At 41.1% G+C, this 26,052-nt stretch overlaps 2 protein-coding genes across 2 annotated transcripts in view; one reads left to right on the top strand and one right to left on the bottom strand.

Annotated features, from left to right (window-relative positions):
• Nucleotides 1–7,958, bottom strand: part of LOC148473808 (uncharacterized) — a 227,874-nt gene extending 219,916 nt beyond the window's left edge. Inside the window, exons 1-6 of the mRNA XM_088459418.1 lie at nucleotides 7,925–7,958; nucleotides 3,387–3,535; nucleotides 1,762–1,953; nucleotides 1,496–1,571; nucleotides 1,277–1,374; nucleotides 629–1,124 (exon numbers count right to left, since the gene is read on the bottom strand). Coding sequence (XP_088315544.1) covers nucleotides 629–1,124; nucleotides 1,277–1,374; nucleotides 1,496–1,571; nucleotides 1,762–1,953; nucleotides 3,387–3,464 — 940 coding nt within the window. The 5' untranslated portion in view covers nucleotides 3,465–3,535; nucleotides 7,925–7,958. The remainder of the gene's footprint in view (nucleotides 1–628; nucleotides 1,125–1,276; nucleotides 1,375–1,495; nucleotides 1,572–1,761; nucleotides 1,954–3,386; nucleotides 3,536–7,924) is intronic.
• A 326-nt stretch (nucleotides 7,959–8,284) lies between these two features.
• LOC148473807 (uncharacterized) overlaps nucleotides 8,285–26,052 on the top strand; it is a 32,287-nt gene continuing 14,519 nt past the window's right edge. The window contains exons 1-4 of the mRNA XM_088459419.1: nucleotides 8,285–8,337; nucleotides 17,015–17,063; nucleotides 23,623–23,720; nucleotides 23,850–24,369. Coding sequence (XP_088315545.1) covers nucleotides 17,021–17,063; nucleotides 23,623–23,720; nucleotides 23,850–24,369 — 661 coding nt within the window. The 5' untranslated portion in view covers nucleotides 8,285–8,337; nucleotides 17,015–17,020. The remainder of the gene's footprint in view (nucleotides 8,338–17,014; nucleotides 17,064–23,622; nucleotides 23,721–23,849; nucleotides 24,370–26,052) is intronic.

Here is a 26,052-nt window from a genome sequence, read left to right as displayed (position 1 = left end):
GGGGGAGAGCAGGAGTATAATAGGGGCTGATGGCTCCTGATGTATGAGATACACTAGAGAGTGTGGGAAGGAGACTGGTCAGATCTCTGGGCTGGTAACACACAGTGACATGATGTGAGGGGGAGAGCAGGAGCATAATAGGGGCTAATGGCTCATGATGTATGAGATACACCAGACAGTGTGTGGAGGAGACTGGTCAGCTCTCTGGGATGGTAACACACAGTGACATGATGTGAGCGAGAGATCATGAGTATAATAGGGGCTGATGGCTCCTGATGTATGACATACACCAGAGAGTATGGGGATGAGACTGGTCAGATATCTGGGCTGGTAACACACAATGACATGATGTGAGGGGGAAAGCAGGAGTATAATAGGGGCTGATGTCTCCTGATGTATGAGATACACCAGAGAGTGTGGAGAGTAGACTGGTCAGATCTCTGGGCTAGTAACACACAGTGACATGATGTGAGGGGGAGAGCAGTATAATAGGGACTGACGGCTCCTGACTTCACACTGGGAAGATACATTCCTCTCATTAGTTTGTACTGACAGAGGAGAATGTAGCAGTGACTGAGAAAGTAGAATACAGTATGTGACTATTTTCTGTAATGTGTTTATTACTCACGTGTGCTGATATCTGTAGGTATTTCCTCCTCTGTAAACTGCTGATCACCCATAATATACTTTTCTTCTTCCACCTCTATATCCTCTGCCTTAATATCAGTCACATACGTCTCTTCTTCTCCCTCTATATCTTCTGCCTTCATATCAGTCACATACGTCTCTTCTTCTCCCTCTATATCTTCCGCCTTCATATCAGTCACATACGTCTCTTCTTCTCCCTCTGTATCTTCTGCCATAATATCAGTCACATACGTCTCTGATTCTCCCTCTCTATCTTCTGCCTTATTATCAGTCACATACGTCTCTTCTTCTCCCTCTATATCTTCCGCCTTCATATCAGTCACATACGTCTCTTCTTCTCCCTCTGTATCTTCTGCCATAATATCAGTCACATACGTCTCTGATTCTCCCTCTATATCTTCTGCCTTATTATCAGTCACATATGTCTTTTCTTCTCCATCTATATAATTTATCTTAATATTAATCAGATCTTCACCCTAAATCAGATAATAAAAAATTGCATAAAGTCTGATGTCATTATTTGAGAGTATACAGTATAATATCGGTGAATAAAACACACACAGCTGCTCTACAGATCATATAGTGACAGTCTCTATAGTATATTGGTGAGACCAAAAATCTCAGCTACCTGATGCTCAGGTGGAATCTTGTGATTCTTCTCTGTACAATCCTGAAAATAAAGAGGATGGGGACATCTCTCTGGGGTATTTCTGTTACTGGGTCCATCTGTAGGGGACAAACAGTGACTGAGTACATTGTATATATGTGATTATCAGATGATGTATATATATATAAGAGGCCCCCATACCTGCTCTCCCCTGTACAATAAATGACAGTCTCCTCTTACCCAGTAATGTGAGGGGCTGGTGCTTCTCCATCATCACGTCCTTGTATAGATCATTGTGTTCCTCTATATACTCCTCCTGCATGGAAACATAGACGGTGAAATCCTGACACCTTATAGGAACCTGACACACACAATGTTACATTCATCACCCAGACACATCCCCTGGTGTTACTGTATAGTGTCCCATTCCCAGCAGTCACCTCTCCCAGTCATCACCCAAACACATCCCCCGGTGTTACTGTATAATGTCCCATTCCAGCAGTCACCTCTCCAGTTAGCAGCTGCATGTTCTTGTTGGTGAGTTCCAGGATCTTCTGGTCATTGTGTCTCTCATGTGTCAGTGAGTGAGGTGGAGGCACCATGATGGGGGTCTGGGTCTTGCTGAGTCCTCCTGACACAGGGGGATGGCTGCTGGGTATCTCACACTCACCAGATGTCTTCTTCACTACTGTGTAATCCTGTTTATTGGGGGAGACAACAATGAGATGGTCAATTAAGCTCCACTTAAATGGGGGTGTTTATTCAGGTGATAACTTTGCATAATATACAAGAAGACTATTTCACAATAAAAAGTCTTGTAACAGTCTCCTATATATAGGAAAATGTAGAATATATAGTATCTCCTGTAGCTTTGACATCTGTGTGTCAGTGAAAAAAATTAAATAACATACTGCGAGCAATGTGCTAAATCCCAACTCCAGGGAGGATTGTGGGACTGATACTAATATCTGAGAGTGGCTAACTGCTGCTAGGGTATTACTATAGATATATGTGATGTTACTGTGACACTCCCAGATCCCTGTTACCTCCAGAGTAATGTCCCTGTATTATTACTATAGGTATAAGTGATGTCACGGTGACACTCCCAAAACCCCTCACCTTCCCAGTTATGTCCCTGTATTATTACTATAGATATAAGTGATGTGACTGTGACACTCCCAGATCCCCTCACCTCCACAGTCAAGTCCCTGTATTATTACTATAGATATAAGTGATGTCACTGTGACACTCCCAGATCCCCTCACCTCCCCAGTCATGTCCCTATATTATTACTATAGATATAAGTGATGTCACTGTGACACTCCCAAATCCCCTTACCTCCCCAGTCATGTCCCTGTATTATTACTATAGATATAAATGATGTCACTGTGACACTCCCAGATCCCCTCACCTCCCCAGTCATGTCCCTGTAATATTACTGTAGATATGTCATGTCACTGTGACACTCAAAGATCCTTTCACCTCCCCAGTCATGTCACTGCAATATTACTGTAGATATGTCATGTCACTGTGACACTCCCAGATCCCCTCACCTCCCCAGTCATGTCCCTGTATTATTACTACAGATATAAGTGATGTCACTGTGACACTCCCAGATCCCCTCACCTCCCCAGTCATGTCCCTGTAATATTACTATAGATATAAATGACGTCACTGTGACTCTCCCAGATCCTCTCACCTCCCCAGTCATGTCCCTGTAATATTACTGTAGATATGTCATGTCACTGTGACACTCCCAGATCCCCTCACCTCTCCAGTCATGTTCCAGTATTATTACTATAGATAGAAGTGATGTCACTGTGACACCCCCAGATCCTCTCACCTCCCCAGTCATGTCCCTGTATTATTACTATAGATATAAGTGATGTCACTGTGACACTCCCAGATCCCCTCACCTCCCCAGTCATGTCCCTGTAATATTACTGTAGATATGTCATGTCACTGTGACACTCCCAGATCCTTTCACCTCCCCAGTCATGTCCCTGTAATATTACTGTAGATATGTCATGTCACTGTGACACTCCCAGATCCCCTCACCTCCCCAGTCATGTTCCTGTATTATTACTATAGATAGAAGTGACGTCTGTGTGATAGCCCCAGGCCCTCTCACCTCCCCAGTTAGCACGTAGATGATCTCCAGGGTGAGCTGTAAGAGCCTTTCAGTACGGTGACTGCCGTTCTTGTCCATCCTCAGTGAATCAGTGAGAATACAGAACGTGTGATGTGTAATAAAACTCTGGTTCCTCAGAGAAGGACTTTCTAGAAAGAAATAGAATAAATATAACAGACATCACAGAGAACACATGTAACACAGTCAGACATGTAACATTGAGTGATCAGTAAGTCTCCCCTTCCCCCCCAGTCATAGAGCCCTGGTCAGTGTCTGTCAGAGGTTCCTGTGTACCAGCTCCATAAGACTCCTCAGGGGCTGTCATACAATGCTGTACTGCATAAGGTTACACCAATGCTCCTCTCCTGGCTGGGGGCCTTATTCCTCCAAGAGACATATATCAAAATCTCTTTGCGCCACTAGAAATAAGTTACATCGGTGTTAGGACACTGGCCCTTATTTTGTATCTGACATTGTCTCCTCACATACAGGAGTTAATATTACTCCACTTTTTATCACCTGCCTCACAGACTATTTATTCCTGCCCCTGACCATGCCCCCTGCTGGTCATTGATTGTTTTCCCTGGATTGTATTCCACGGCCTGAACTTGATATCCAGTCTATTGGACTTCAGCAAACTGCAGCTCCACTGCTGTCCATGAGTCTGTCTCATCTACTCTGCAGCTTTATACCTTTGCTTGTATCCATTCTGTATACCTCCAGCCCATAATCTGTGCAGCTAAAGCCAGCTGGGCCTCTGCAAGCTGTCCCTCCTATTGCTGCATGTTAATCTGCCTCATCGATTACAGAGTGCACCATTGTTTTTGTAATTTGCCTGGATTATGTTTTTGTTTCAATAACATTTTATATTTCACTATGCTCCTGACTACACACCTGTCATTATAAGTATCCAGTTACATAACATTTGTCACACCGGAGGGTTGGTTTGGGTTGGAACAGGTGTGGGAGGTTAAAGAAGAGATTTAAGAGATGTGGATGAACTTATGTGGCTTGAGCCACAACTTCCTCAAGTATAGATGTGAGGAGGTAGAGATACGGCAGTGGATGATGGGCCCGAAGGTGAGAACAGGAATAGAAAGTCTTTATTGAACACGAGGTTGCAATGGAACTGGACATAAAATACTGAAGGAATGGGCAGACTCGGATTGGGACCGATGATGCTGATTGAGAGCTGGATTGTTTTGAGACTGATGTTGATGAATTGAAGAACTTGATAGATTTGAATCCGATGTTGATGAACTTGATCGATTTTGGACCGATGTCGAAGAATTCGAAGAACTTAATTGATATGAGTCCGATATTAATGATTTGAAGAAGCGTCATTCCACACCAGTTTAACCTGGTGTGTCCACCACCCAACTCAGAATTTCCATAAAAATTTTTAGTTGACAGATAATGTAAAAAAAAAAACTATTTCTGCCAAATATCTCAACTGTCTGACTTTTCCAAAATATAGATTTTTCAATTTATTAAACTATTTACTAATGTCTATTTATTTATTCACTTTATTTGAAGTATCACAGGTGTTTATTAAGGAATCACCATGAAATTTGGACCTCTAAGGTAACTTTTTCTCAGAATCTAAAAAGCCAAACTAAATTACTTTATCTGTCTTACGTTTCGAGTTACAGGACAGATTAAAGATTTTGGAACAGAATTAAAAACACAAGGTTAAAGCAACATTAGATATCTCAATTTTATTTAGGTGCTTAAGAAAGGTTAACATTACTACCACAAAAAAAAAATCAGCATGGTACTCTGTTTTATAGTGGAGAGAAAAAAAGTATGAAATTGACATTTGATTACTGTTGTACAGCATCCATAATTAACATAAGAAACCTAGAAATGTAAAAACGTAAACATAACTGAAGCTGAGTCAACAATAACATTATTTTCCCCTTGTTTGGAACCTGTTGTAATGGTCACGTGTCAGCAGACAGTGTATATTGTCTTCCAGTAATTCCCAAAAAATGGGTATATCTAATGTTGATTTAACCTTGCATTTTTAATTCTGTTCCAAAATCTTGAAATTTTGTTGCAATTCGAAAAGTAAGGCAGATAAAGTAATTTGGTTACCTTAAGCCTCCAAATTTCATGGAGATTCCTTAATAAACAGCCATGATACTTGAAATAAACTGAATAAATAAGTCGCGATTAGTAATAGTTTAATAAATTGAAAAATCAATGTTTTGGAAATTAACGATTACATCCGCTCTGATGACATTTTTTTTTTTTTTTAATCTGAGAAGAGTGGCGGACAATTAATTTGTTTTGGGGGAACTGATATGGAATGACCCTTTATGAACCCCTCTCCCCTAAATAATAAAAATACAGCATATCAGTGAGTGCCAGCAGCTGTTTAATTCCCCCTCATACAACACTGTAGTCCTCTACCCCCTATATAATAATACCACATATATAACTGTGTGCTGTTTTATTCCCCCTCATTTATCACCGAACAGTCCCCTCTCCCTTACATAATAATACCACATATCAGTGTGTGCTGGGAGCTGTGTTATTCTCCCTCATATATCACTGTACGGTTCCCTCTCTCCCCTATATAATAATAATACCACATATCAGTGTGTGCTGGGAGCTGTGTTATTCCCCCTCATATATCACTGTACAGTCCCCTCCCCCTATATAATAATAATATCACATATCAGTGTGTGCTGGGATCTGTGTTATTCCCCCTCATATACCACTGTACGGTCCCCTCCCCCTATATAATAATAATATCACAAATCAGTGTGTGCTGGGAGCTGTGCTATTCCCCCTCATATATCACTGTACAGTCCCCTCTCCCTTATATAAGAATACCACATATCAGTGTGTGCTGGGAGCTGTGTTATTCTCCTTCATATATCACTATACAGTCCCCTCCCCCTATATAATAATAATATCACATATCAGTGTGTGCTGGGATCTGTGTTATTGCCCCTCACATATCACTGTACAGTCCCCTCTCCCCTATATAATAATAATACCACATATCAGTGTGTGCTGGGATCTGTGTTATTCCCCCTCATATACCACTGTACGGTCCCCTCTCCCTTATATAATAATACCACATATCAGTGTGTGCTGGAAGCTGTGTTATTCCCCCTCATATATCACTGTACAGTCCCCTCTCCCCTATATAATGATAAAACCACATATCAGTGTGTGCTGGGAGCTGTGTTATTCATCCTCATATATCACTGTACAGTCCCCTCTCCCCTATATAATAATACCACATATCAGTGTGTGCTGGGAGCTGTGTTATTCCCCCTCATATATCACTGTACGGTCCCCTCTCCCCTATATAATAATACCACATATCAGTGTGTGCTGGGAGCTGTGTTATTCCCCCTCATATATCACTGTACATTCCCCTATCTCCTATATAATAATAATACCACATATCAGTGTGTGCTGGGAGCTGTGTTATCCCCCCTCATATATCACTGTACAGTCCCCTCTCCCCCTATATAATAATAATACCACATATCACTGTGTGCTCGGAGCTGTGTTATTCCCCATCATATATCACTGTACAGTCCCCTCCCCCTATATAATAATAATACCACATATCAGTGTGTGCTGGGAGCTGTGTTATTCCCCCTAATATATCACTCTACGGATCCCTCTCTCCCCTATATAATAATAATACCACATATCAGTGTGTGCTGGGAGCTGTGTTATTCCCCCTCATATATCACTGTACAGTCCCTTCTCCCCTATATAATAATAATACCACATATCAGTGTGTGCTGGGAGCTGTGTTATTCCCCCTCATATATCACTGTACAGTCCCCTCTCCATTATATATTAATAATAATACCACATATCAGTGTGTGCTGGGAGCTGTGTTATTGCCCCTCATATATCACTGTACAGTCCCCTCCCCCTATATAATAATAATAATATCACATATCAGTGTGTGCTGGGAGCTGTGTTATTCCCCCTCATATATCACTGTACAGTCCCCTCCCCCCTATATAATAATAATACCACATATCAGTGTGTGCTGGGAGCTGTGTTATTCCCCCTCATATATCACTGTACGGTCCCCTACCCCCTATATAATAATACCACATAGTGTGTGCTGGGAGCTGTGTTATTCCCCCTCATATATCACTGTACGGTCCCCTACCCCCTATATAATAATACCACATAGTGTGTGCTGGGAGCTGTGTTATTCCCCCTCATATATCACTGTACAGTCCCCTCTCCCCTATATAATAATAATAATACCACATATCAGTGTGTGCTGGGAGCTGTGTTATTCCCCCTCATATATCACTGTACAGTCCCCTCCCCCCTATATAATAATAATAATACCACATATCAGTGTGTGCTGGGAGCTGTGTTATCCCCCCTCATATATCACTGTACAGTCCCCTCTCCCCCTATATAATAATAATACCACATATCAGTGTGTGGTGGGAGCTGTGTTATTCCCCCTCATATATCACTGTACAGTCCCCTCTCCCCTATATAATAATAATATAATTAATATATACAGGAGACGTTACCTGGCTCTGGCTGTCAGGAATGTCTATAACAAAATGGCAGCTAAAGCCCCTGTGGCCCCGCCCCCTCTGCTCTGTGACTGGGAGACTATAACAATATGGCCGCCGGTCACCGTACATGAGGACACCATTAGACTATACTCATGTTACTCTAGTGATGAAGCTGTGAGCGGCAGTTGCCGGTGGCTTCTAGTTACAGGACGTCCTTCCTACTTTGTGCCGTCTGATTGGCTACTCGCTGCTGCCAATCACCGCACTGAGGGGAATGAGAGGAGGGCGGTCACTATGATACGGGGGCGGGGTAGATAGTAGCCATAACTACATGGAGATGAGGGGGCGGGGCTATGTAGAGGGGGCGTTTCTTTTATTTACTTCAACTTCCGGGTGACGCTTCCAGCAGGAGGAATAAGCAGCAGGTGATGGTATTTATTATTATTATACAGGGGAGCAGACTGCGGTGCCTCATTATTATCATACAGGTAGAGCAGACACCAGTGTTCTATATAATACAGGTGTGCCAAACCCTGGTTTTACGTTGATACGGCTGGAGCAACCTCTAGTGCTGCATTATATATATGCACAGGTAGTGCAGGTGCCAGTGATGGTATGATACAGGTGGAGCAGAACCTTTTGTTACTAATATACAGCTGGAGCAGACTCTGCATTATCTTTATATAAGTGGAGCAGACCCCAGTGTTGATGTAATACAGGTGGAGCAGAACCTTTTGTTACTGTAATAAAGCTGGAGCAGACTCTGGTGCTGCATTATGATGTATCAGGTGGAGCAGACGCCAGTGTTGGTTAGATACAGGTGAAACTAACTTATGTTACTAACATACAGCTGGAGCAAACTCTGGTGCTGCATTATCATAGTACAGGTGGAGCATACCCCAATGTTTGTATACTGCAGGTGGAGCAGAACTTTTTGTTACTAATAAAGAGCTGGAGCAGACTTTAGTGCTGCATTATCATTATAAAGGTGGAACATTCCCCAGTGTTGGTATTATACAGGTGGAGCAGATGCTTTTGTTACTAATATACAGCTGGAGCAGACCCTGGTGCTGCATCACCATTATACAGGTGGAGCAGACCCCAGAGTTGGTCTAATACAGGTGGAGTAGGCCTCAGTATTGGCATAATACGGGTGGAGCAGATCCTTTTGTTACTATAATACAGCTGGAGCAGACTCTGGTGCTGCATTATCATTACACATGTAGCAACTATAGAAGCAGGAAGTTCTCTCTATATTTTGGGGCACTCTCCCTACTAATAATATAATGTAACCTGTAATAGTGTCAGTAAGAAATGACCGAGGTGTTATACGTATAGCGCAATAAGTCAGGAAATACACAGAACGTCTAACCAGGGCCAATAACCCCTCAGCATTGACCAGCTGTGTGATGGGAGACGTATATAGTGATTATCTGTATCACTTATGGTCTAATAAATCTGTATAATAAAGCGTCAGTAACCACTTAAAGCGTCTGCGCATTTGATTTTAGGTGCCATATAGAACCTTTGGCCTTTTTTATATTTTGTGTATTATAGTGTAACCTATTTGTGTCTGGGAGTTTTTAATCACAGTAATAAACAGCTATAAGCAGCAGTGCTCCCACCCTTGGGAGGGGGGGGGGGGAGAAGAGAGAGAGAGAAAACGAACTCACTGGACTACTTAAAGATTTTTATGGAAAAGGTAAAAAGTTTTTAATCCATATAGAGTCAGTCGTCGGCGTTTCGGCTCACAACAAGCCTTTGTCAAGACATCAATAAGAAATCCACCAACACTAACGAATAGTTGCTGTTCGTTAGTGTTGGTGGATTTATGTCTTGACAAAGGCTTGTTGTGAGCCGAAACGTCGACGACCGACTTTATATGGATTAAAAACTTTTTACCTTTTGCATAAAAATCTTTTAGTCTGGTGAGTGCTCTCCAAATATACTCTCAATATATCTGGGTGTCTCTGTGAGATGGACTTCCCTGAGATGTGGCACCCCAGCAGCTGAGGAAATTGGAGGCTTGTGAGTGCGGTTTCCTTGTTGAACTATATACAGTCAGGTGCATAAATATTGGGACATTGACAGAATTTTCAGATTTTGGCCTCTATTCACCACCACAATGGCTTTGAAATTAAACAAACAAGATGTGCTTTAACTGCAGACTTTCAGATTTCATTTGAGGGTAAGTACATCAAAATCAGGTGAACGGTGTAGGAATTACAACGGTTTCTATATGTGCTTCACACTTTTTAAGGGGCCAAAAGTAATGGGACTATCAACTCAAAAGCTATTTCATGGACAGTTGTGGGCTATTCCCTCATTATTTCATTATCAATTAAGCAGGTAAAAGGTCTGGAGTTGATTCTATGTGTGACATTTGCATTTGGAATCAGTTGCTGTCAACTCTCAATATGAGATCCAAAGAGCTGTCACTATCAGTGAAGCAAGCCATCATTAGGCTGAAAACTCAAAGCAAACCCATCAGAGAGATAGCAAAAACATTAGGTGTGGCCAAATCAACTGTTTGGAACATTCTTAAAAAGAAAGAACGCACCGGAGAGCTCAGCAACACCAAAAGACCCGGAAGACCACGGAAAACAACTGTGGTGGATGACAAAAGAATTATTTTCCTGGTGAAGAAAACCCCTTCACAACAGTTGGCCAAATCAAGAACACTCTCTAGGAGGTAGGTGTATATGTGTCAAAGTCAACAATCAAGAGAAGACTTCACAAGAGTGAATATAGAGGGTTCACCACAAGATGTAAACCATTGGTGAGCCTCAAAAACAGGAAGACCAGATTAGAGTTTGCCATACAACATTTAAAAAAGCCATTACAGTTCTGGAATAACATCCTATGGACAGATGAGACAAAGATCAACTTGTACCAGAGTGATGGGAAGAGAAGAGTATGGAGAAGGAAAGGAACTGCTCATGATCCAAAACATACCACCTCATCAGTGAAGCATGGTGATGGTAGTGTCATGGTGTGGGCATGTATGGCTGCCAATGGAACTGGTTCCCTTGTATTTATTGATGATGTGTCTGCTGACAAAAGCAGGAGAATGAATTCTGAAGTGTTTCGGGCAATATTATATGCTCATATTCAGTCAAATGCTTCAGAACTCAGATGGACAATGACCCGAAGCATACTGCAAAAGCAACCAAAGAGTTTTTTTAAGACTAAAAAGTGGAATGTTATGCAATGGCCAAGTCAATCCCCTGACCTGAATCCGATTGAGCATGCATTTCACTTGATGAAGACAAAACTGAAGGGAAAATGCCCCAAGAACAAGCAGGAACTGAAGACATATGCAGTAGAGGCCTGGCAGAGCATCACCAGGGATGAAACCCAGCGTCTGGTGATGTCTATGCGTTCCAGACTTCAGGCTGTAATTGCCTGCAAAGGATTTGCAACAAAGTATTAAAAAGTGAAAGTTAGATTTAGGATTGTTTTAGTTTGTCCCATTACTTTTGGCCCCTTAAAAAGTGGGACGCACATATAGAGACCGTTGTAATTCCTACACCGTTCACCTGATTTGGATGTAATTACCCTCAAATTAAATCTGAAAGTCTGCAGTTAAAGCACATCTTGTTTGTTTACTTTCAAAGCAATTGTGAATAGAGGCCAAAATATGAAAATTCTGTCAATGTCCCAATATTTATGCACCTGACTGTGTGTGTGTGTGTGTGTGTGTGTGTGTATATATATATATATATATATATATATATATATTCTGTATGTATGTATATCTACATAGTGGTAGAAAAAAAAAAATCCAGCACAAGTTGCATTGTACTTCAGATCATGTGATTTATCTGATTATTTCCACTTGTGGCCAACACTATGTGGGGATGACCACACGTAATTTTAGAGAACGTATGGCCAACCATCGCTCCTCTATTCGGACTGCACTGTTGAATAATGATTCAGATAAACCGGTAGCCCGACATTTTGCCAAAGAGAGACTCTGTATCAAGTCTTAAGTGCATGCTAATAGATTATGTTCCTATTCTTCCTCGTGGTTATGACCGTGCCAAGACATTACGCCAACGTGAGGTTAGATAGATTTTTTTTTTAACTGGACACAGTGTCCCCACGGGGTTTAAATAGCGTTCCCGTTAGGCTATGTTTCAGCAGGGTGCCGCGCCCTGCCCTATTTCTCAAGGGCAGAAAGCACCCTGCCCTCCAGCGCGGCGCCCCGCTGATACAGCCAGCGGGTTCTGTCTCCACCCGTGGGTCACAGTGTCCCACGGGTGGTGAATCCGGCGGCGCAGTGGTCATCGCCGGTGAACGGACGTCGGGTGCATGCGCCCAGCATCCATTCACTGTGACTGTAGCGCTTGGGGGCTGCCCGCCATGTCCGTAAGTGCCGGGCACGCCCCAGGAGTGACGAAAAGGGGATGCGTCATAAAAACACATCCCGTTTACTTTGGCCACACCTTCGGCGCGCATAGAAGTGCCCTAACTGTTGGTCCGGTGCCCTGCCTGCTGCCAGACCTAGAGTGAGCACTATTAAACAAATCCAACCCATACAATATCTTCTTGCGCTAAATGGTTTCAGTATCATAATATTATCATGGACACACTATTCATGATACAGTGTCATTGGAGTTTTTCTGTATTTTTATGTTTTAGTGTTTTTTCGTTTCTCAGTATTTTTATTTTTTATTGAATTTTTTTCTTTTTTGTATTCTATATTTGCATATGTAAGTGTGGTGGGTAATATGTAAGTGTGGTGGGTAATAGTCCACTTGCAATGACTTCAGTATACTGTTTAGCTCATTTATTACCATGAGCTATGATGATGATTAATGTCATTACCATATATATGATTGCTGTTGTTATTTAGTTTCTGATTGGCCAGCTATGATGTAAATTTTTTGTTTGTTTTCTCAGTTATCACAGATTGCTTATGGTGCATACGGTCGTGTTCACTGATTTGGTTTAATGGCCACCTGGATCTTCCCCAGTCAGACTGATATTAGTCTGATTGTCTCGGGCCAGCGCACCCCGTGTTAGGACCTATCGATGGCCCATTTTTACTGAGACAGATGTATCTATAATGGCAGTCCTTGATCGCTTAACTCTGAATGATACATCTGTTCATACAGCAATGTGCAGCTCTGACTATGATTGAGTCCTTAATACGAGAGCCATGTATATGTATGACATTGGTCTGCAGCTGCTAATTTATCTATGCTGTGCCTGTGGAGGGGCGCATGAGCTGATGGTAACTCAGTGAGATATTACTACATGTGTGACATTCATCTCCATATGTGTGAGTTGTGAAACGATCTCTGAGGGAGGTGCGCTAAGTGACAGGAGCTTCGCTGACATTGGAGGGTCACCGTTATGTTTATGTTTTCCACCCTGGCGCCTCCCACCAGTTTGATTGGTGTGCGCTCTGGTGGGGGAGTGTACCTAAGTTGACACGAATGTGGTGCTCTCTGTGGAGCGCAGAGTGTTGAGCGCCATCTTGGATGTGGCATGGTAAAGTTAACTATGCCGATTTTTCTCTTTATTTGCAGATGCTATAACATTGCCCTTTAAGGATGTGTCTAAGCGCTGCTGTCTGCACTTGTCTGTTATAAGATTTTTTGATTAATTTTAACACATATGTGATTACAGTGCTAGTTCCTGTCTGAGCTAATTAAGGGGGAAGGGTCAGAGGTAGACTGTTATGGTATAGAGGGAAGGGTCAGAGGTATACTGTTATGGTATAGAGGGAAGGGTCAGAGGTATACTGTTATGGTATAGAGGGAAGGGTCAGAGGTAGACTGTTATGGTATAGAGGGAAGGGTCAGAGGTATACTGTTATGGTATAGAGGGAAGGGTCAGAGGTAGACTGTTATGGTATAGAGGGAAGGGTCAGAGGTAGACTGTTATGGTATAGAGGGAAGGGTCAGAGGTAGACTGTTATGGTATAGAGGGAAGGGTCAGAGGTAGACTGTTATGGTATAGAGGGAAGGGTCAGAGGTATACTGTTATGGTATAGAGGGAAGGGTCAGAGGTAGACTGTTATGGTATAGAGGGAAGGGTCAGAGGTAGACTGTTATGGTATAGAGGGAAGGGTCAGAGGTAGACTGTTTGCTATGTAAGGTGGCTCCCACACATCAGTGATCAGTGGTTGTGGAGAGACCTATGTGTACATGTCCTGAAGACGGTCCCAATGTGGATTGAAACGTCAACTTTTTATGTCTTAACAGATAAGTAATAAAGATGTGACTTTATTTACTACTACAATACCCAGTGAGTGCCCTCCTACTCTGCTGGTTTTGTACTTTGGATACCTATTTGGATCTTTGAGGAGCACCACATTGTTGGTCAAACTTTTTGCATTGAGTGCGGACATCAACAACTTTTATTATTTATTTATATATATATATATATATATATATATATATATAATATATATTGTAATCAACTAGTGTTTAGTGTTAAGGGAAGTTTAATAGTGAAAATGTGGATGCGCTAGTGCGCGTGTCTCTGTGATGTGAATATGTATGGTGCTGCTGTCTAATAAGAGAGGTTTATTCTCCTCCCAAGTTGTGAAACTATAAAGAGAAATATTGACTGCGCACTCAAAGACTATTCAGAGCCAACAAGTCTTTTAAATATATAAAAACATGTTTTAATAAAACATAAATAATATAAAGAAACCTATAACATTTTATATAAACACAAACATGTAATATTTTTGTGCAATGAAGTTTTCCAGGAAACACAAAATAAATCAATTGTGATAAATAGTTAAAAAATTAGATATTATTAAAAATAAAGATATGATATACAACTAAACCTTGTCACCAGCATTCCATTGGTGGAGAACAATGTAGCTAATCTTGTGTAGCAGCGTTAATTGAAACATATGAAGAGTGATTATTCTGTTTCTAATAATTGAGCAACGTGTACCAATATGCAGTCAAAATATTTAAGCTTATATTGCAAGGTCTCAAACCATGGTAAGCCGAAAACACGTTGCTGCTGTTTGGCAGCAGAAATGAGCAGTTCACTCCACAGTACAGAAATCTGGTATACTCAATAATGTTATAGACACCGTATTGAATAACAAGCTTCCCGGTGAGACCGTAATTTATGTCGGAGCCAGATAATAGCGCCGTTCTGAACAGTGATTTGTCTCATATGCTGGACAAGCTGCAGGGACGTAGTCTGTATGCCACATGCACCGGATTGTGGCAGACTACTCCGTGAGACTCGGCAGACTAGATGGAGCCAGGTATGTATGATGTCCTGGAGGTGTGGCTATTTCATATAGTATGTGAGCCGCAGGGACGCTGATCTCTGAGCCGCAGATGGTTTGGAAGGTAGTGCCGGCCGGCTGTAGCGGTCTCAGTACTGATCTCAGGTTTGTGGTGTCCGCTTGTGGCTAAGGTGCTAATTCTGGTAAGGACCTTGAACGCTGATGCCTTATAGTGAAAGAGTTCTCTCTAGCTGATGGAGTCAAGCCGGTGACATAAGAAGTAGCTCAATGCGTTTCAGTGCACCTGGCACCTTCATCAGGAGCATATGCTAGATTCCTTCCTGTTGTTTATTAAATAGAGACAGAGGGAGGTCTCCATGCAATCAGGACAGGTGTTATGGATCCATCATTTGTGATATGTTGTTTAGAAAGTTCCTAAGAACCACTGATACTGACAATCCTCTAATTTTTGAATATTATTATAATAATAACATCATTTATTTAAACAATATAATGATATAATTATAATGATAATTTTAAATAATATAATATAATGATGACCAGCATTAGACTTGTTGGCAAAAAATAAATTCTATAAATCATAAAAATTTGTATTTAACAATAATGATCATTCGACAGTGTCTAGTACAAAAGCACATATGTAACTACATATATATTTATATTTCTAAAATTATTTGTACTCATAACATGCTTCTAATCATATTTTGTAATAAAATAAATACTTCAAGGCAGTGGACTACAGATATATAGACGAAGGAGGTATGCAATATAAGAAAAACATATAAAACATAAAAATAAACACTATACCATTTATTAATTAATATGAAACCATATTTGGCAAATAGTGTAAATCGACCTGGGTTTAGATGTAGTATAACAACCTTGTATATAAGGTGATTTAATAAATTTATATACTATCATCTTTGAGTAATGATTCCCCAATGAAGGTTAAATATGAATGGATAAACCGATCTCATTCTAAAAAACAGAAAAGGGGAGAAAAAGGGGTAGGGAGGGAGGATGGGAGGGGGGGGGGCAGAAAACTGGGATCTGATATAAGCTAGATACGAGGGTCAGAAATCCTTTGGGTCAATGATTCGTGTGATATGTAGCGTCCCCGCTAGGCTGTTTTAGCGGGGCGCGGCGCCCTGCCCTCCAGAAGGAGGGCAAAAAGCGCCCTGCCCTCACAGCCTGCGGGTGCCGTCTTCACCCGCGGGACGCAGTGTCCCGCGGGTGGAGAAATGTGCGGTGACCCGGTCACCGCCGGAGAATAGACGCCGGGCGCATGCGCCCGGCATCTATTCTCCCTATCTGCAGCGCTTGGGGGCTGCCCGGCGTGTCCGTAAGTGCTGGGCATGCCCCCAAGTATGACGAAAAGGGGACGCGTCTTATATACACGCCCCCTTTTCATGGCCACGCCCCCCTTTCGGGCGCACAAAGTTCCCCTCTCTGTCTCTGGCGCCCTGCCTGCCGCCAGAGCTAGAGTGAACACTAGATAGGTGAAAAATAGTGGATTACTAGCAGTAAGTGGTCAAAAGTAATAAACCATAATTAGGGGATTACAGACTAGCCCGGTAAATTTGGCTGCCTCAAGGGTCCATGAGTGCAGGGGAACCACCAGGACGAGCCTGCAGCACCCCACAAAGAATGATCTATGGAGGAAATTAATTAGAAATCTACATCCACTGTCTCATTGAGACCCTCTGGTTTCAAGGTATAAATTTTATGTATCCAGACGGCTTCTATGAGACATAATCAGGAGAATCTGTCTCCACCTCTTTCAGTTTTTTTTGTGCTAGGGGCTCCGATACAATGGTTACAACTTGTGTTAATAATCATTTACCTATTTCTCTCCTTCTGTCCCCACCCAGCCTCTGATGATTGCAGACACCAGAAGTGGACATAAGAACATTCCCACAGGTAAGATTGTCACTATATGTGATTTATTATTATTCCCGTCTTCCAGCCGTCTACTTGTACAGGATATCACACATTAATAAATAACGCAATAAAGAACATTACGTTATTAGTCTGGATCTTTTCTCCCTCACAAAGTCTGGCCTCTGGTTATACGGTAGACGAGGATGAAACAAGGGATCCGATTGCCAGGTTCCCTCACAGATGTGGCCCTTAGTACATCCCATACATCTTTAGCCAATTTAGATGCACATGTAGGTAACAATGTCCTCTTGCTTGGCAACAGCATACAGTAATACAATAATACAGATCAGTGGAAGATGGAGCATCAGATGTAATAACCCTGTAGTTATTAGGGAATAACAGGACACATGTATTACTAGTGGTGTTATATGGAGATGTGACTAAGGGCTGATTCTCAGTAATACAATAATACAGATCAGTGATAGATGGAGCATCAGATATAATAACCCTGTAGTTATTAGGGAATAACAGGACACATGTATTACTAGTGGTGTTAGATGGAGATGTGACTATGGTCTGATTCTCAGTAATACAATAATACAGATCAGTGGTAGATGGAGCATCAGATGTAATAACCCTGTAGTTAGTAGGGAATAACAGCACACATGTATTACTAGTGGTGTTAGATGGAGATGTGACTAAGGTCTGATTCTCAGTAATACAATAATACAGATCAGTGGTAGATGGAGCATCAGCTGTAATATCCCTGTAGTTATTAGGAATAACAGGACAAATGTATTACTAGTGGTGTTAGATGGAGATGTGACTAAGGGCTGATTCTCAGTAATACAATAATACAGATCAGTGGTAGATGGAGCATCAGCTGTAATAAACCTGTAGTTATTAGGGAATAACAGGACACGTGTATTACTAGTGGTGTTATATGGAGATGTGACTAAGGGCTGATTCTCAGTAATACAATAATACAGATCAGTGGTAGATGGAGCATCAGATGTAATATCCCTGTAGTTATTAGGGAATAACAGGACACATGTATTACTAGTGGTGTTAGATGGAGATGTGACTAAGGGCTGATTCTCAGTAATACAATAATACAGATCAGTGGTAGATGGAGCATCAGATGTAATAACCCTGTAGTTATTAGGGAATAACAGGACACATGTATTACTAGTGGTGTTAGATGGAGATGTGACTAAGGGTTGATTCTCAGTAATACAATAATACAGATCAGTGGTAGATGGAGCATCAGCTGTAATAACCCTGTAGTTATTAGGGAATAACAGGACACATGTATTACTAGTGGTGGTAGATGGAGATGTGACTAAGGGCTGATTCTCAGTAATACAATAATACAGATCAGTGGTAGATGGAGCATCAGCTGTAATACCCCTGTAGTTATTAGGGAATAACAGGACACATGTATTACTAGTGGTGTTAGTTGGGGATGTGACTAAGGTCTGATTCTCAGTAATACAATAATACAGATCAGTGGTAGATGGAGCATCAGATGTAATAACCCTGTAGTTATTAGGGAATAACAGGACACATGTATTACTAGTGGTGTTAGATGGGGATGTGACTATGGTCTGATTCTCAGTAATACAATAATACAGATCAGTGGTAGATGGAGCATCAGATGTAATAACCCTGTAGTTAGTAGGGAATAACAGGACACATGTATTACTAGTGGTGTTAGATGGAGATGTGACTATGGTCTGATTCTCAGTAATACAATAATACAGATCAGTGGTAGATGGAGCATCAGATGTAATAACCCTGTAGTTAGTAGGGAATAACAGGACACATGTATTACTAGTGGTGATAGATGGAGATGTGACTAAGGTCTGATTCTCAGTAATACAATAATACAGATCAGTGGTAGATGGAGCATCAGCTGTAATAAACCTGTAGTTATTAGGGAATAACAGGACACGTGTATTACTAGTGGTGTTATATGGAGATGTGACTAAGGGCTGATTCTCAGTAATACAATAATACAGATCAGTGGTAGATGGAGCATCAGCTGTAATATCCCTGTAGTTATTAGGGAATAACAGGGCACATGTATTACTAGTGGTGTTAGATGGAGATGTGACTAAGGACTGATTCTCAGTAATACAATAATACAGATCAGTGGTAGATGGAGCATCAGCTGTAATATCCCTGTAGTTATTAGGAATAACAGGACACATGTATTACTAGTGGTGTTAGATGGAGATGTGACTAAGGGCTGATTCTCAGTAATACAATAATACAGATCAGTGGTAGATGGAGCATCAGATGTAATATCCCTGTAGTTATTAGGGAATAACAGGACACATGTATTACTAGTTGTGTTATATGGAGATGTGACTAAGGGCTGATTAACAGTAATACAATAATACAGATCAGTGGTAGATGGAGCATCAGCTGTAATATCCCTGTAGTTATTAGGGAATAACAGGGCACATGTATTACTAGTGGTGTTAGATGGAGATGTGACTAAGGACTGATTCTCAGTAATACAATAATACAGATCAGTGGTAGATGGAGCATCAGCTGTAATATCCCTGTAGTTATTAGGAATAACAGGACACATGTATTACTAGTGGTGTTATATGGAGATGTGACTAAGGGCTGATTCTCAGTAATACAATAATACAGATCAGTGGTAGATGGAGCATCAGCTGTAATATCCCTGTAGTTATTATGGAATAACAGGACACATGTATTACTAGTGGTGTTAGATGGAGATGTGACTAAGGACTGATTCTCAGTAATACAATAATACAGATCAGTGGTAGATGGAGCATCAGATGTAATAACTCTGTAGTTATTAGGAATAACAGGACACATGTATTACTAGTGGTGTTAGATGGAGATGTGACTAAGGACTGATTCTCAGTAATACAATAATACAGATCAGTGGTAGATGGAGCATCAGCTGTAATAACCCTGTAGTTATTAGGGAATAACAGGACACATGTATTACTAGTGGTGTTAGATGGAGATGTGACTAAGGGCTGATTCTCAGTAATACAATAATACAGATCAGTGGTAGATGGAGCATCAGATGTAATAACCCAGTAGTTATTAGGGAATAACAGGGCACATGTATTACTAGTGGTGTTAGATGGAGATGTGACTAAGGACTGATTCTCAGTAATACAATAATACAGATCAGTGGTAGATGGAGCATCAGATGTAATAACCCTGTAGTTAGTAGGGAATAACAGGACACATGTATTACTAGTGGTGTTAGATGGAGATGTGACTATGGTCTGATTCTCAGTAATACAATAATACAGATCAGTGGTAGATGGAGCATCAGATGTAATAACCCTGTAGTTAGTAGGGAATAACAGGACACGTGTATTACTAGTGGTGTTAGATGGAGATGTGACTAAGGGCTGATTCTCAGTAATACAATAATACAGATCAGTGGTAGATGGAGCATCAGATGTAATATCCCTGTAGTTATTAGGGAATAACAGGACACATGTATTACTAGTGGTGTTAGATGGAGATGTGACTAAGGGCTGATTCTCAGTAATACAATAATACAGATCAGTGGTAGATGGAGCATCAGATGTAATATCCCTGTAGTTATTAGGGAATAACAGGACACATGTTTTACTAGTGGTGTTATATGGAGATGTGACTAAGGGCTGATTAACAGTAATACAATAATACAGATCAGTGGTAGATGGAGCATCAGCTGTAATATCCCTGTAGTTATTAGGGAATAACAGGGCACATGTATTACTAGTGGTGTTAGATGGAGATGTGACTAAGGACTGATTCTCAGTAATACAATAATACAGATCAGTGGTAGATGGAGCATCAGCTGTAATATCCCTGTAGTTATTAGGAATAACAGGACACATGTATTACTAGTGGTGTTATATGGAGATGTGACTAAGGGCTGATTCTCAGTAATACAATAATACAGATCAGTGGTAGATGGAGCATCAGCTGTAATATCCCTGTAGTTAATATGGAATAACAGGACACATGTATTACTAGTGGTGTTAGATGGAGATGTGACTAAGGACTGATTCTCAGTAATACAATAATACAGATCAGTGGTAGATGGAGCATCAGATGTAATAACTCTGTAGTTATTAGGAATAACAGGACACATGTATTACTAGTGGTGTTAGATGGAGATGTGACTAAGGACTGATTCTCAGTAATACAATAATACAGATCAGTGGTAGATGGAGCATCAGCTGTAATAACCCTGTAGTTATTAGGGAATAACAGGACACATGTATTACTAGTAGTGTTAGATGGAGATGTGACTAAGGGCTGATTCTCAGTAATACAATAATACAGATCAGTGGTAGATGGAGCATCAGATGTAATAACCCAGTAGTTATTAGGGACTAACAGGGCACATGTATTACTAGTGGTGTTAGATGGAGATGTGACTAAGGACTGATTCTCAGTAATACAATAATACAGATCAGTGGTAGATGGAGCATCAGATGTAATAACCCTGTAGTTATTAGGAATAACAGGACACATGTATTACTAGTGGTGTTAGATGGAGATGTGACTAAGGGCTGATTCTCAGTAATACAATAATACAGATCAGTGGTAGATGGAGCATCAGATGTAATAACCCTGTAGTTATTAGGAAATAACAGGACACATGTATTACTAGTGGTGTTATATGGGGATGTGTCTAAGGGCTGATTCTCAGTAATACAATAATACAGATCAGTGGTAGATGGAGCATCAGCTGTAATAACCCTATAGTTATTAGGGAATAACAGGACACATGTATTACTAGTGGTGTTAGATGGAGATGTGACTAAGGTCTGATTCTCAGTAATACAATAATACAGATCAGTGGTAGATGGAGCATCAGCTGTAATAACCCTGTAGTTATTAGGGAATAACAGGCACATGTATTACTAGTGGTGTTAGATGGAGATGTGACTAAGGGCTGATTCTCAGTAATACAATAATACAGATCAGTGGTAGATGGAGCATCAGCTGTAATAACCCTGTAGTTATTAGGGAATAACAGGACACATGTATTACTAGTGGTGTTAGATGGAGATGTGACTAAGGACTGATTCTCAGTAATACAATAATACAGATCAGTGGTAGATGGAGCATCAGATGTAATAACTCTGTAGTTATTAGGAATAACAGGACACATGTATTACTAGTGGTGTTAGATGGAGATGTGACTAAGGACTGATTCTCAGTAATACAATAATACAGATCAGTGGTAGATGGAGCATCAGATGTAATAACCCTGTAGTTATTAGGGAATAACAGGACACATGTATTACTAGTGGTGTTAGATGGAGATGTGACTAAGGGCTGATTCTCAGTAATACAATAATACAGATCAGTGGTAGATGGAGCATCAGATGTAATAACCCAGTAGTTATTAGGGACTAACAGGGCACATGTATTACTAGTGGTGTTAGATGGAGATGTGACTAAGGGCTGATTCTCAGTAATACAATAATACAGATCAGTGGTAGATGGAGCATCAGCTGTAATAACCCTGTAGTTATTAGGGAATAACAGGACACATGTATTACTAGTGGTGTTAGATGGGGATGTGTCTAAGGGCTGATTCTCTATCACCATATTTCTTAGAGCTGATATAGAGTGATAAAAAGAAACTAACCTTTGTTGCAAAATATAACCCCTCACTTATCACTCGACCACCTACACACACACATACACCTATTGCCTCTTACAGTAACTACCTGAGTAAATAGAGGGTTTTTTTGTAATTTAAAACAACCTTTACCATGAGAGCTCTCAGATTTCAAACTACATCTTTCGGTGGTGCATGTTTAAATATGATCCCTGTTTTTTTAAGTGAGCTTATCTAGTGTATATGCTATATTAAAGACAAAGACAGGAGTGAAATGACTGGGAATACTATGGCTTTGATTCAAGTAGACGCAAAGGGGTGAGTTATCGCCACCAACTAACCTGCAACCTGCTCCACTCATGGCCCGATCTAGCCCCGCAACCATGGATATTTATATGTGTGTGGTGGCACCGTAAGTGTGGCATATAGCTGTACTTACTCGTGGATGCGACTGTCATGTCTAATTGGATCAACCCCTAAATCCAGGGGAGTGTCACAGTGACATCACTTTTATCTATAGTAATAATACAGGGACATGACTGGGGAGGTGAGGGGATCTGAGAGTGTCATTGTAACGTCACTTATATCTATAGTAATAATACAGGGACATGACTGGGGAGGTGAGGGGATCTGAGAGTGTCATTGTAACATCACTTATATCTGTAGTAATAATACATGACAGTACAACCAGGGGATGTGTCTGGGAGATGACTATATCATTGTGTGTGTCAGGTTCCTATAAGGTGTCAGGATGTCACTGTCTATGTCTCCATGCAGAAGAGGGAATATATAGAGGAACACAGGTCTGTACAAGGACACGATGATGGAGAATCACCTGCCCCTCACATCACTGGGTAAGAGGAGACTGTCATTTATTGTACAGGGTAGAGCAGGTTTGGGAGCCCTATATACACACATTACCTGATAAGCACATATATACAATGTACTCAGTCACTGTGTTTCCTATAGATGGACCCAGTAATAGAAATACCACAGAGAGATGTCCCCATCATCTTTATTCACAGGATTGTACAGAGGAGAGTCACAGGACTCCACAGGAGCTTCAGGTAGATACCAGTATACCAAAGTGACTGTGACTCTATGATCTATAGAGAATCTGTGTGCGTATTATACACTGATTATTTTACTGCTTATTCTCAATTAAATTAGACTTGATTATTTTATGTGTCATTTAGAGTGAAGATCTTGTTGATATGAAGACAGAAGATATAGAGGGAGAAGAAGAGACATATGTGACTGATATAAAGGCAGAAGATACAGTGGGAGAAGAAGAGACGTATGTGACTGATATAAAGGCAGACGATACAGAGGGAGAAGAGACGTATGTGACTGATATGAAGGCAGAAGATGCAGAGGGAGAAGAAGAGACGTATGTGACTGATATGAAGGGAGAAGAGACGTATGTGACTGATATGAAGGCAGAAGATACAGAGGGAGAAGAAGAGACGTATGTGACTGATATGAAGACAGAAGATACAGAGGGAGAAGAAGAGACGTATGTGAATGATATAAAGGTAGAAGTTATAGAGGTAGAAGAGACGTATGTGACTGATATGAAGACAGAATATATAAAGGGAGAAGAAGAGACATATGTGACTGATATAAAGGCAGAAGATATAGAGGGAGAAGAAGAGACGTATGTGAGGGGTGATCAGAAGTGTAAAGAGGAGGAAATCCCTACAGATATCAGCACAGGTGAGTAATAAAAACTTATTGCAGAAAAGAGTCACATACTCTGTTCAGTCACTACAGCAATCTCTTATCCTACACCCTCCTCTGTCAGTACAAACTAATGAATAAAATGTATATGCACAGTGGGGGATTCAGGAGCCATTTGCTATTATTATACTCCTGCTTTCCCCCTCACATCATGTCACTGTGTGTTACCAGCCCAGAGATCTGACCAGTCTCCTCCCCACACTCTCTGGTGTATCTCATACATCAGGAGCCATCAGCCCCTATTATACTCCTGCTCTCCCCCTCACATCATGTCACTGTGTTACCAGCCCAGAAATCTGACCAGTCTTCTCCCCACACTCATCATATCTTTGTCTTCTACCAGCTACTCATGTTCTTTACTGTCCACTTCAAAAATGACCTTTGTTGATGGTCCTCCCCATGCCCTTCAATGGGATATTACCCATGATCCTTCCTGACCACTACTGCCTGACATTATCAATGATCACTGATGGTAATAACATCTTTGAATGTGATTTCTTGTACTGGTTTCATTCTGTTTTACCAGAGATATGAACCAGACCTGTATAAATATCTTTTAGGAAAGTATAACATTTTCTGCCTGGAGGTCCACAGCGAGGGTAATGGTGGATCCCGATTGTTTAAAATGTGGATTTTTCTGTTCCATTGTGTTTTTGCTGATTCATTTGAGTCCAGCTGGTTCTTTTGCATGTTCCAGTAGATCCCCTTAGAGGTTAGAGCGTATCTAACCTCCAGTGAAGATATTAATTCCTAGAGAGATACAAACTGGTTATTTTACATTTACTGAGATAGAGATCCGGAGAGTGTGAGGACACAGCAGGATGCAACTAGTATGACCTGTGTGTGATATAATGTATAGACCATGCCTGCACTCTGTTACACATACTGAGATGGAGATATGGAGAGTGTGAGGACACAGCAGGATACAGCTAGTATGACCTGTGTGTGATATAATGTATAGACCATGCCTGCACTCTGTTACACATACTGAGATGGAGATATGGAGAGTGTGAGGACACAGCAGGATACAGCTAGTATGTCCTGTGTGTGATATAATGTATAGACCATGCCTGCACTCTGTTACACATACTGAGATGGAGATATGGAGAGTGTGAGGACACAGCAGGATACAGCTAGTATGACCTGTGTGTGATATAATGTATAGACCATGCCTGCACTCTGTTACACATACTGAGATGGAGATATGGAGAGTGTGAGGACACAGCAGGATACAGCTAGTATGTCCTGTGTGTTATATAATGTATAGACCATGCCTGCACTCTGTTACACATACTGAGATGGAGATATGGAGAGTGTGAGGACACAGCAGGATACAGCTAGTATGACCTGTGTGTGATATAATGTATAGACCATGCCTGCACTCTGTTACACATACTGAGATGGAGATCAGGAGAGTGTGAGGACACAGCAGGATACAGCTAGTATGTCCTGTGTGTGATATAATGTATAGACCATGCCTGCACTCTGTTACACATACTGAGATGGAGATATGGAGAGTGTGAGGACACAGCAGGATACAGCTAGTATGACCTGTGTGTGATATAATGTATAGACCATGCCTGCACTCTGTTACACATACTGAGATGGAGATATGGAGAGTGTGAGGACACAGCAGGATACAGCTAGTATGTCCTGTGT

The sequence above is a fragment of the Taudactylus pleione genome, unplaced genomic scaffold (assembly GCF_031769625.1).
Source record: "Taudactylus pleione unplaced genomic scaffold, aTauple2 ptg000910l, whole genome shotgun sequence".
Classification (NCBI taxonomy): Eukaryota; Metazoa; Chordata; class Amphibia; order Anura; family Myobatrachidae; genus Taudactylus; species Taudactylus pleione.
The sequence above is the reverse complement of the archived record's forward strand: the minus strand, read 5'-3'. Positions and strand labels throughout refer to the sequence as shown.